This window comes from Bison bison, unplaced genomic scaffold (assembly GCF_000754665.1).
Source record: "Bison bison bison isolate TAMUID 2011002044 unplaced genomic scaffold, Bison_UMD1.0 scf7180017864236, whole genome shotgun sequence".
NCBI classification, from domain to species: Eukaryota; Metazoa; Chordata; class Mammalia; order Artiodactyla; family Bovidae; genus Bison; species Bison bison.
In genome coordinates this window covers 7,398,211-7,410,298 of record NW_011494808.1, presented here as the reverse complement: position 1 = coordinate 7,410,298, position 12,088 = coordinate 7,398,211, and the positions used below count along the sequence as shown (strand labels likewise).

Below are 12,088 nucleotides of genomic sequence, written 5' to 3'. Positions count from 1 at the left end.
GGGGAGAGTTTTATTTATTTATTTTTTTAATTTTATTTTATTTTTAAACTTTACATAAAGGTCTCTGTGATTCATCTGCTGCAGCCTCCTCCTTGCCCTCAACGTATTTGGGAAGCCTGGCGTTTCCTTTCTTGCTGACCTGTGGTGAGATTTTGGTTGCTTTGAGGAGGGGACCCATGCTTCCTTGGTGATCAGTGGTAAAGAATCCACCTGCCAATGAAGCAGACCCACGTTCGATCCCTGGGTAGGAAAGATCCCCTGGAGAAAGAAATAGCAACCCGCTCCCGTGTTCTTGCCTGGAGAACCCCATGGAACCTGGCGTGCTACAGTCCATGGGGTGGCGACCTGTCAGACAGGACTTAGGGACTGAACAACAGCAACCACAATCACCATCATGCTGGGGATGGGGCAAGAGGCCCCATTGCTTCCTGGGCTAAATACCCAAGAGATAAAAGCCAGGTTTCCATTTGTGACTGGCACCAGGAGACATAAGAGACACGGGTTCAATTCCTGGGTCAGGAAGATCCCCTGGAGGAGGAAATAGCAACCCACTCCAATATTCTTGCCTGGAGAATCCCATGGACAGAGGAGCCTGGTGGGCTGCAGTCCATGGGGTCACTAAGAGTCAGACATGACTTCAAACACACATACAACAACCACCTCCGACAGCAGAGCTAGCTATCTGGGCAAATTGATATTTTTCTTTCTCCAAAACTATCTGTGGCCACATTGTCATGTGCATAGCTGGCCCTCTGAAATCTGAGGCCACGTTTTATTTTTGACCACGACTGGGGAAACAGGAATTCAGAAGAAAAAGCACTAGGGCTTCAGATGCCCCTTCCGAATAGTTACACCAGGAGTGCATAACCGGACAGTTCAAGCTCCTCGTTCACGGAGCAACGTGGGGAAGGAAGCGAAGCCACGTCTGGCCTCTGTGCATGGCCCTTGCTGGGAGACCAGTGCGCAGACCTGGGTGTGGCTGTCCTGACTTTGGCAGGAGGGACAGACGGACAGCCAGCTCTGCCACGTTTCCCCGCCCTGCCCTCTGAGGCTAGGGCCAGGGTGCCATGGGGGTGTGGTTGGTGCATAAAGGGTGCTTGTTGAGATAACCTTCCCCCTTAACCAGTCATGCCTGTGTCTAAGTGGAAAGAAGTATGTGTTGGAGTAGAAGTACTAACACATCCCAAGGACCCACTGAGTTCTGACCCAAGAGATTTCTTAGCTGGAGAACAGAGACAGAAGTCCTAAAACGACATCTCACTAGAGCTCCCTGTATCTAAACTGGAAATTTCTGTTTGTCAGGAATGTCATAGCATCACGTTCACAGCTCACCTGTAAACGGTACAAAATAGAAATTATACACACCAAGAAAGAGAGAGAAAAGAATTAAGCAAACGTGATAAAAGGTTAACATTGGAGGACTCTGGGTATTCTCTGAACTCATCTCACAAACTTTCTGTTAGTGTGAAATTACTTCAAAAGAAGACACATTTTTAAAAGGTCAAATATTGCCATAAACAAAAAGGAGAGATGGATACTGAAATGGGAAAAAGTTTTGTAACATTTATGACATGATAAATTAAATCCTTAATATATAAATTATAAGAAAAAGACTAACAGTACAATAGAAAAGTTACAAAAGAAGACATTTAAGTGGCCAATTGTGTGTGTGTGTGTGTGTATAGTCAAATCTATTATTAATAAGAAACATGTAAAGTTTTGGAAAACTTTGATACACACTATGATAAAACTTTGCCTAATTAATTGCCTTTCTTAAAAGTAAACTACTGAAAATCCCCAAAGTTAGAGGGTATGTGATGAAATGGACATTGCACTGCTGTTTGGTCCAGTAACTTCGCTACAATTTGTCAATAGAAAAGGTTTTTAAAGATGTTCAGTTCCTTTGACCCAGAATTTTCTTTCTTTCTTTTTTTTTTAACTTAGGAGAATCTATCCTGTGAAAATAAAGATTGATGTCAAATTATTTATACTGAGGTTCATTATAACATTATTTATAATAATATTGTATTAAAAGCCAGACATGCAGGGTCTGTATCCCTGTTTTATGGGTCACTAAGTAGCTGTGAACAGAATCTTGTTTTAGAAGAGCGTTTATATTGATGGGAAATGCTAACAACATGCAAGCTGTTAGCATTTGCTCTCTCTGAGTGGTGTCCTTATCTGGCTGTGAACAACCTCTGACCCTGTGAGGGGGTAACCTACAGAGGTCACAGAGGTCACAGGACAGGAGCTCATCTGTGGTTCTATCTCTGAAGGGATGGAGTGGTCATCAGGGAGAGTCTACACTAAGACGGCCACCTTGGAACATGCCATGGGCTTCACAATAAAACCCTAGTGGCTTAGACAGTAGACAGTCTGCCTGCCATGCAGGAGACCCAGGTTTGATCCCTGGGTCAGGAAGATCCCCTGGAGAGGGGGATGGCAACCCACTCCAGTATTCTTGCCTGGAGAATTCCATAGACAGAGGAGCCTGGTGGGCTACAGTCCAAGGGGTCACAAAGAGTCGGACACGACTGAGTGACTAGCACTTCACTTTCTTTCACGATAAAACACCGACCTTTCCCAACTTAGATGTATTGTTTGATTCATAAAAACCTATCCATTAACATAGTCTCAAAATACAAAAAACCTTTCTCCAGGGTGCCTTTTTTCTCTACACTCAACCATTAAGGTACTCATGCCTGACTTTATGAAAATGTGATTTATAGATGTTCAAATCTAAGTGCAACCTAATCTTAAGAGTGGAGGCAGAATTAGAGATGAGCTAGTCTCACTTTCTCATTTAATTGATAAGGGATTGAAGCTCTAGGGAGATTAGGTGACTTGCATGGTTATTATCTTGAATATAATAAATGCTTGTTCAAGTAATGAGAATACAAAATCCACAATGGGCAACCGGACAATGCATATGGGCCAGCAAGTTATGGGTGAAGAAACACAAGTGGCCAACAAACATGCAAAAGCATTTCAACCTCGGGAGTAGTAAGAAATGTGAATTTTCATCCTGTTTAACAAACGAGCACAAGGGCCGTGACGGAGGGTATCAGGTCAGAGTCTTCTCTGCAGGGCAGAGCGGGGCTTGCGCCCCACCTACTGCCTCTTCTGTTGCCCCCAACCTCCCCCCTACACAAGATGCTGGGGAGGTCAAAGAACGCTCCCCTTCACGCCCGCCTACACCACCAACAAATATGCTTGTTCTCCTCTTTGAAAAAGCAAACACACAACCACAAGCATGGAGACACTGAGGCTCTCACGGTGAGCGCCCTGGGCCGAGGACCGGGGGCTCTGGTCTGTCCCATCCCGCCCTCCTCCCCTCGCCCCAGGACACACAGAATAGGATTCCCCAAGCGAGAGAAAGGAGAGGGCCAAGGCCGCCGCGGGTCAGCTGGACGCACAACGGGCCATGCAGAAGAGGCATGGGTCCCTGCGCTGGGAGGCCTGTGATTCACGGGGCAGCCTCATTGCGGGCTGACCTCCTGTCCCACCCTGACTCCCTGAACCAGCTCGGAGCACACGGAACAGCCCCGTTTCTGCCTCTCCAGGCACGTTTCTAGGAGTCCCAGTTCTTAGTTCCCATCTCATCAAGGCTCAAAGCCTCTCACTTGGGTATTTAAAATTACAGACATTCATATCTTAGAACCAACTCTCCTATGGTGCGAATCATGATTTTATGCAAAGTGGAGCTCATTACAATGACATAAATGTTAGCAGAGTCCCCTCAGATTGCCTAGGAAGCTGTGCTTAATACCAGACCAGGAAAACGGGGGTTCCCAACCCCCAGGGCCACAGGCCGGTGCTGGTTCATGGGGTGTTAGGCACCAGGAGGCGAGCAGGGGCGAGAGCAGAGCTTGGTCTGTATTCACAGCTGCCCCCGTTGTTTGTGTTACCGCCTGAGGTCTGCCTCCTGTCAGCTCAGCACGATCCGACGCAGGATCATATACGATCTCCTATAGGCTCCAGGCCCTCCCAGGAGGCCCTACTGGAAAGAACCCACCTGCCAGTGCAGGAGATGTAAGAGATGTGGGCCCGATCCCTGGGTCAGGAAGATCCCCTGGAGGAGGGCGTGGCAACCCACTCCAGTATTATAGCCTGGAGAATCCCATGGGCAGAGGAGCCTGGAGGGCTACGGTCCATGGGGTCGCAGAGTTGGACACGATGGAAGTGACTCAGCACGCAGCACTCACAGGATCGTTAAAGCATGAACGCTACTGTGCTTGAACCATCCTGAAACCACCCTTCTCCTGCCCTGGTCTGTGGAAAAACCGTCTTGCACGAAACCAGTCCCTGATGCCAAAAAGGATGGGAACCGTTGCAATAAAATATGGTATCAGGGCACTTCCTTCCTCCCCTCTAAGAATCTGTATTTTCGGAGATTTCATGTGGTCCTGATATTAAGTAGGTTAAGGCAGAGCAATGAGAACACTGCAGCAAGACATGACTCCTCGCAGCTGATATTAAGTAGCTCCAAAAAATAAACAATTCTTCTTTTGAGTGAATGAAAAATACAGAAACTTCATAAGTGGTGTGGCTGAAGGCTTTTTTTTTTTTTTTTTCCAATCTGAAAATGCTGGTCTGCTGTTTTAGCAAAACAGATTCAATGTTCTTACTCCTGTTCAATTTAAAAATTGGTTTTCTTTTCATAAAGGTTAATTGATTTCCTGTATTGCATAACAGCGATATTGCCCATTATGTGTTTCAGACAGAAAATATGCATATTTGCCCTTTAAGTTATGCTTCTAAAGCCAGCACTTAGTTCTGATGACTTACAGCTTTATTACGGTCTCCTTTTAGATTTCTTAAAATAAACACGCAGCTCGAGACCATAGGAAAAGACAGAGGAAAAAGGACACTTTTATTTCATCCACAAACAGGGCGTCTAAAGCAATGATTTTCTCTGCTGAGCCCATTAGCATAGACTGAGCATATGTGTGTGTGGATCGATTTCTTTTGAAAATAGAACTGCCGTTCGTTTCTGTGTCATGAAGCAAATGCTGGGAAGCAAAAACTTCCTCCACCACAGGGAGGTAATGGGTTCCAGCCCAGCCTTCAGGGACGGCATTCTGCATCCCTAGACTGGCTGAAAGCTGGCTTAATCTAGAACCATCCTACGCTGAGCCCGGAATTCCCAGCTTGGTCCTGGAGATGAGCTGGCTCAGCCTGGGGATTCTGCTCAACCAAAGACTATGCTGACTTCTAGACCAAGAGTCAGCAAACGATGGTCCTCGGGCCAATGCTGGCCTGCTGCCTGTTGTGTAAATAAAGTTTTATTGAGACACAGCCAAGCCTATTTATGTACCGCCCATGGCTTTTCATGCTACGGTGGTAGAGTTGCCCGTGGCATAGAAATGGGGCTGGGTGTGTTTTGGTCCCTGTTCCTGAGAACTAAGCTGGGAAGATGAGATGGGTTCCCAGGCCCTCACTCCCTACAGGTGTGAATCACTCTGGTGTGCCTGGGTGCTCCGTCTTTTGGCTGCTCCAGGAACTCGAGTGTGGATGGGCAGAGAGGCAGGGAATGATGTTGGAGATGTACGCTACGGGCATTTGTGAGCGTGTAAGCTTGCAGAGGGCTGAGGTCTGTGGGGACCTGCCCTGCTGCCATGGTAACCAAACAAACGTCCCAGGGTTGGGGCTGGGCTGGAAGGTGTGTTATAAACTGACAGTCCATGGCCGAGTCCAGTCAGCAGATATATTTTGACTGGCCTATGGATCCTTGATTTTTTTTTAAATATGTTAACCGCTTATATTTAGAAACGGGGATATTTCAGTCTAAATCTGGATTTCCAGCTTCCCTTGAAAATTTGAAATCTCTGGACACACTGGGCTCCCTCCCTGCTGTCGGTGATGGTCTGGGGTGGAGGAGGGTTTTCTCTTCGGAGAGAACCTGGCTCTCCTGTCCTGGGTGTTTGCCTTTCCCGACACCCAGCTGTTTCAGGCCTGGGTGTTTTCTGCCTGGCCGCTGGGGCCTCTGAGCTTGCAATCTCAGCTCTGTGCGTTGCACAGAGAATGCGTGTTATCGCAACCTTCTGTTCCTAGGGGTGGGGAGGCATTCTTTCTCTCCTCTGCCCCTTGCTAAGAGTTTCTGGCTCACATTGCCTTGCGTGCTTTGAACATATTCTATCCTGACTCTGCTGCTGGGTCTTCCATTTAGGAGGAGGCCTGAACTCAGCGGCCACTGAGTACATAGAGCCACTTCTTACATAATGTGAAAGGAAACGTATCGGGTGTGAGAGGATGACCCTGAGAAGGAGGGAAACTAGGCTTTCTCTGGGAATTACCATTTCCTCTCATCATGTTTCTGGTGATGCTGCATCTCACAGCTTCTGAGAAACCCGGAAGTGCGTTTGTTGGGATGTAGCCACGGGATATATTTGGGTGTTTTTCTTCCCGCCTCCCCACCCTTCATGGAAATCTTCAGTAAAAGGTAAAAGATTTATACAAGCTCAAGAGAAACTAGAACATGGATATATTTGCATTTAATAGCATTCGTTGACTTGGACATAACTGTTGCTAAGACTCAGGCTGGCCTTTCAGGAAGCCTGTATGTCTCTCTGGGTGGAACAGAAAAGGAGGCACACAAAGAAAAGAAACCAGGTACCTGTCATACTGTTGGGAGTCATGGGTTAGTGATCATTCTGCGCCCCTTCTTTCACTGACATCTCCTATGGAGAAAAAGACAAGAGAAACAGCATGGGTTAGAACCTGCGCTTTCCATAAGGCTTCTGTTCCAAACAATAGCACGTGCATTAATTAGCTTGAGGTGATTTGTTACTTTCAACTCAGGACAGAGGACCGTGAAACAGGGGTGGGCTGTGTCATACACGTAAGCTTACAAGACCTTTCAACTTTCATCTCAGGGATCCTTCTATAAACATGTCTTTATAGTAATATTTCATTCAAGGTCACATGCCTATTTTCCATCTCGAGTTTTTAAGAAAGCACCAGTCGAGTGGACTTGCTGTTTTTCCCAAGAGTGGCTCAGATGTGTTAGTGTCTTCAACCCAGATCCTTGCGTCTCCAGGTGTGGCCTGTGGGGCAGCAGTGTAACATCGCTGGGAGCTTGCTAGAAATAGAAAATTTGGGTCCTCCGTCAAACCCACCCCATCAAATCTGCATTTGGACGTGATTCACGTGCACTCTTAGCCAGCCTGCTCTAGAGAACCGGATCCATGTCCTCATCTTAGGCTTTTCCTCGGTCACAGCGGAGGCCCCTTCTCGCCACCGGATCCGTGAGGTCCGAGGGCAGCAGGCGGAGGTGGGCTCATACCAGCGCGGGCCGGAGGCGCGGAGGATCAGGAACCAGAGGCACCGGCAGAGCGGAGCGCTGAGGGACTCACAGATGATGACCCCGGCGGTTGCTGAGCGTGGGCCGGAGCCCTTCTGCGTGCTGCCCGGGACAGAGCAGGATGAGAGCTCTTTTTCTAGAAGGGCTGCCGTATCCCGTGTCGGAGGGTGGCTCAGGCACTGTGCGGAAGCCCAGGGCAAGAGTTCAAGGGCCGGCTGTCACGAGCTCGCTGTGCGATTGCGATTTCTTCACGTCCAAGTGAGGAGAGGAACACCTGATCTACCTGTGTCACAAGGTTGGTGTTTTTGAGTGTAAAAAGGGTGTGAGTGAAAGTGCCGGGTAAGCACGAGTCATTGGAGGAGGGAGGGGATATCCTGAGAAGAAGAGCATGGGGCCTGTGCCTGCAACCTGAGTTTATTTTCTGCCGCTTCTCCTCTGGGGCTTCCCAGGGGGTGCTGGCGGTAAAGAACCCACCTGCCAGGGCTGAAGACATGAGAGATGTGGGTTCGATCCCTGGGTTGGGAAGAATCCCCTGGAGGCGGAAATGGCAGCCCACTCTGGTATTCTTGCCTCGAGAATCCCATGGACAGAGGAGCCTGGCGGACTACAGACCATGGGGTCGCACAGAGTTGGACAGGACAGCACGCAGGCACGCATTCCTTCACTGTCTCCACGTCTGACCCCGCGGCCCTGAATTCACGCTCTGATGGTCACACCTTGGTCATCACATGTTTCCGAGGCTGCCTTTCCCACTAGACTGTAAGCTCTTTGTGGCAGGCACTATATCTTTGTCATTTTTATATTTGACATGTGCAGAGTGTAAGATACAAAACAGACACTCAGGAAACGCATGCTGAACAAGTGAATAAAATCAAGTGAATGACAGTTGATATGGCATGGGATGGGATCCCTGAACTGGCGTCTGGTACAAGAGTGAGGATTAACTACTAGGGTAACACATTCTTGCTGCCGATGGACACTTCAAGGGTCGCCAGCCACAAGCCCGTGCTGTCTCCTTCAACTACCAGCTGTGCCGGGAATCAGAGAACCAGGTTCTGAGAGCCCCTGAGCTCAGATCACACCTCTAGAAGCGACTGTCCAGACCTCTTGTGCTTAGAGATAGAGCCACCCTTAACCCCCTCCCACCCTGCAGACACAGCCACGTCCTAACTGGACGTGGCTCCTGAATGTTCCAGGGGAGGATGAAGAACTTGTCTCTGCTGGGCCAGCCGGAGTGCTCCACCTAGCTTCTGGGGGATGTTTGGAGACAGGAAGAGAAAGAGAGAGGAAGGGGGAAGGTTGTGTATTCCATCTTTGGGGGCAGAAGTTTGTAAATATCTATTTATTTTTAGCCGTGCTGGGTCTTCGTTGTTGGGTGGGCTTTCTCTGGCTGCAGCGAGCGGGGGCCACTTTCCGGTTGTGGAGGGTGGGCTCCTCGTTCCAGGGGCTTCTCTCGTGGAGCGCAGGCTCTGGGCGTGCCAGCTCTGTGGTCTCAGCTTGCTGGATGAGTTGCCCCGTGGCATGGGGGATTTCCCCGGAACAGGGATCCGACTCCTGTCCTCTGCAATGGCAGGCAGATTCTTAACCACTGGACCACCAGGCAAGTCCCTGCGGTGGCAGAATTTATCAGAAGCTAAAACTCTCAGACTGCCTGAGGCCATGTCTCTCGGCCGCTAGGCAAGAGCCTGAACATGAGAGAGAGTACGGGCATGACATTCACTGAATACCGCAGGGACGAGGAAGCCCTCTGGTCTGGAACCGCTGCCTGCACATCTCCTGGAGGCCCAGCTGTGTCCCCCACCCCCTCAACCCTCCTGAGCAAGACAGACATCATCCAGGCTGGGTCCAGGTAGATCTCCGCCCCGTGCCACCAAAGGGATCCCGACTGATAACACCCATATCAAAACACAGACTTAATACAAATGTGTCAGAAGAGTTCTGTGTCCTTTTAAGCATCTTGAAGGTGAAGCTACAAAATCCCAGTTATATTCTTGCTATACCAACACTTTAAAAATAGCTCTCTTTTAAAAATTTCAATAGAACAGCATAGGAACTGTAGAAAGTTATTGTATGTGAAGCAGAAAGTAGCCCGGACGAGGAAAAACATCTTATTGAGGCTTAAACTATATTGTCACCACCATGAGATTCAGTCCTGATTTTGCTCTTTAGCACTGTTTTCCTTCTACCGTAGCACTGATAGCACATTCCTGCTCTTTGCTGTACACCTGAAACTAACACAACACTGTAAATCAATTATACGCCAATAAAAAGTAATCACTCCCGTTCCAGTTACCAGAGCACTTTAGCGTCACCACACTATACTGTGGGTGCTGTGCCGTGCCTAGTCGCTCAGTCGTGTCTGACTCTGCAACCCCATGACCTGCAGCCCGCCAGGCTCCTCCGTCCATGGGATTCTCCAGGCAGGAATACTGGGGTGGGCTGCCATTTCCTTCTCTAGGGGATCTTCCTGACCCAGGGATCGAACCCAGGTCTCCTGCATCGCATGCAGATTCTTTATCATCTGAGCCACCACGGAAGCAATATAGTGTACTGTTTGCATTTTCCCAGCACGAATACATTCCTGTACTTTGCTGTATACCTGATACTAACACGGCACTGTACCTCAACTATGCTTCAGTAAAAAACAACACATTCCTGTTATCACAATAGCACTTTAGTATGACTACACTAACTATACTGGTACCATTCCTAGAGTATTAATAGTATACTCCATTCCTATTACTACAGCACTTTATTACTGCACTAAACTGTTAATACTCCTGTAGCATTAATAGTGTATTTCTGTTCCTATTCCTACAGCACTCTAGCGTTTCATATTATTTGGTGCTGATTTCCTGCAACGAGCTCTCGAGCTTTAGATGGTGGCTAAACGCTCTGAGCAGGCAGGTGCCCCAGGGATGCTCTGGGGTCGCCCCCGGCACGGGGAGGGTCTCAGCCCGTGCTCTGTGCAGAGGGGGACGCACAGAACCTCCCCTCCGGAGCCATCCCAGGGATCACGTTATCCAAGGAAGAAAACAAGTCAAAGAGCTTGAATAGGAAGGAAGCTGACTGTTTCACTTGTGGGAAAGTGGAAAGAGCTCGGGGCTTCTCCCTGGGAGGGTGATGGGCGTGGGGAGGAGGTGGGGGGCGATGTGCGCAGAACTGACCACAGTGCCGCCCAGGCCACCGTTACAAGAGGCCTGCTGCTCCCCGGAAGAGGGGCCTCTAGCGAGACCCAGTGAGGGTCTGCAAGCCGCCCCTCAGAGCTGAGGGTCTGCAAGCCGCCCGGCGGAGCTGAGGGTCCCTTGACGGCTGCAGCATTTCAGCACCGAGTGTGCCCTTAGCTTAGTCCCTAGTGAACCGCTGCTGAACCCGAACATTCCTTTCCCATGAGACATTCATTTGTTTGACTGGTTAGCCCAAAGGGCTAACGGAGAGCCAACTCTGTCCAGGCGCTGCCCCAGGCTTTGTCCAAAGACAGCACTTAAGCCTGTCCATGTGGAGCTTCCAATCTACCAGAGGGAGAGAACTGCACTACACCAGTGAAATGTGCAGACAGGTTTCACCTGACGTGTCTTCTTCAGGGCAGACTGGGCCACGAGGGAAGAAGTCATTTTTACTGGGGGCAATCTGGGAAGGCTCCTTGGTGGAGGTGACCCGGTATCTGAAGACTCTTCTTTATGACAGGCCTCTCCCCAGCAAAGGATTTAGTGCTTTCTTCTCCTCCCTTTGCCCCTGAGGTCCATGAACCTCTCTGCAAGAAACAAGCCTTGTGTAGAAAAACTAGGAAATTCCCTCAAATCACACAGGTTGAAGCAGGGAAGTGATCCAAAGCTATCTGAGTTTTAAAAATTTCTCAGTGGCTGCTGAGTGACAGCAGATCAGCCAGGAAGCTGTGCTAGGTCTGGGGGAGAGAGGAAGGGAGCTGGGACTTGGTGGGTGATGGTGAAGGTGCTGATAGGAGAGTGACTCTCATGACATTTAAGAGGTAGAAACGAGAAGACACGGAGATTAACGTGACATGAGTATTTAATCCAGAGATAAACAGTGGGGATGCAAACAGGTTCACCCCAGAGGCCCTGGGCACTCATGGAGTTTACAGGCCGTTTTACAAGCTGGGGGAAGGCGGACGCCGCCCACAAAGAGCGGCTGAAAATCCAAGCCACGCGACCCGTGTGCCAGGAGGCGGCGCCGAGAGTGGCTGGGGGCCGGGACCTCCTCTGCCCGCTCCACCATTTTCTGTCCTAGCCCAGGGGCCCCCGGGGCGAAACATTCCCCTTGGAGGGAAGGAAAAAGTGGGCCCTCTCCCCTCAAACACAAGAAATGCGTTTATATTTTAAAAATACACATGATGGAACGTTGCCATCTGGAACTCCGAAACTGAAAAGAGAGTGGGATTATTATGGACATATGATAGCCCTTCTGTGTGGAGTTTAAAAAGAAAAGATACAAAGGAACTTACAAAATGGAAAGGGGCTCGTGGACTTAGAAAGCAAACTTATGGTTGCTAGGGTGAAGGGAGAGTTACGGACTTTGAGAAGGTCATGTACACACGGCCATATTGGAAATGGATGACCAGTAAGGACCTACTCTACAGCACAGGGAACTCTGCTCAGTGTCACGTGGCAGCCTGGACGGGAGGGGAGTTGGGGGAGAATGGATACACGTGTAGGTATGGCTGAGTTCCTTCACTGCTCCCCTGAAACTATCACGACATTGTTAATCGGCTAAACCCCAATACAAAATAAAAAGTTTAAGGTTAAAAAAAAAAATTAGGTTTAGAGG

General features: G+C 49.1%; 1 protein-coding gene across 8 annotated transcripts in view; it reads right to left on the bottom strand.

Annotated features, from left to right (window-relative positions):
* THRB (thyroid hormone receptor, beta) overlaps positions 1-12,088 on the bottom strand; it is a 438,543-nt gene that overhangs the window by 110,304 nt on the left and 316,151 nt on the right. For all 8 annotated transcript variants that reach the window (XM_010846432.1, XM_010846430.1, XM_010846425.1 and 5 more), the window contains one exon: positions 6,617-6,680. In XM_010846432.1, the coding sequence (XP_010844734.1) occupies positions 6,617-6,638 (22 nt within the window). In that variant the 5' untranslated portion in view covers positions 6,639-6,680. The remainder of the gene's footprint in view (positions 1-6,616; positions 6,681-12,088) is intronic.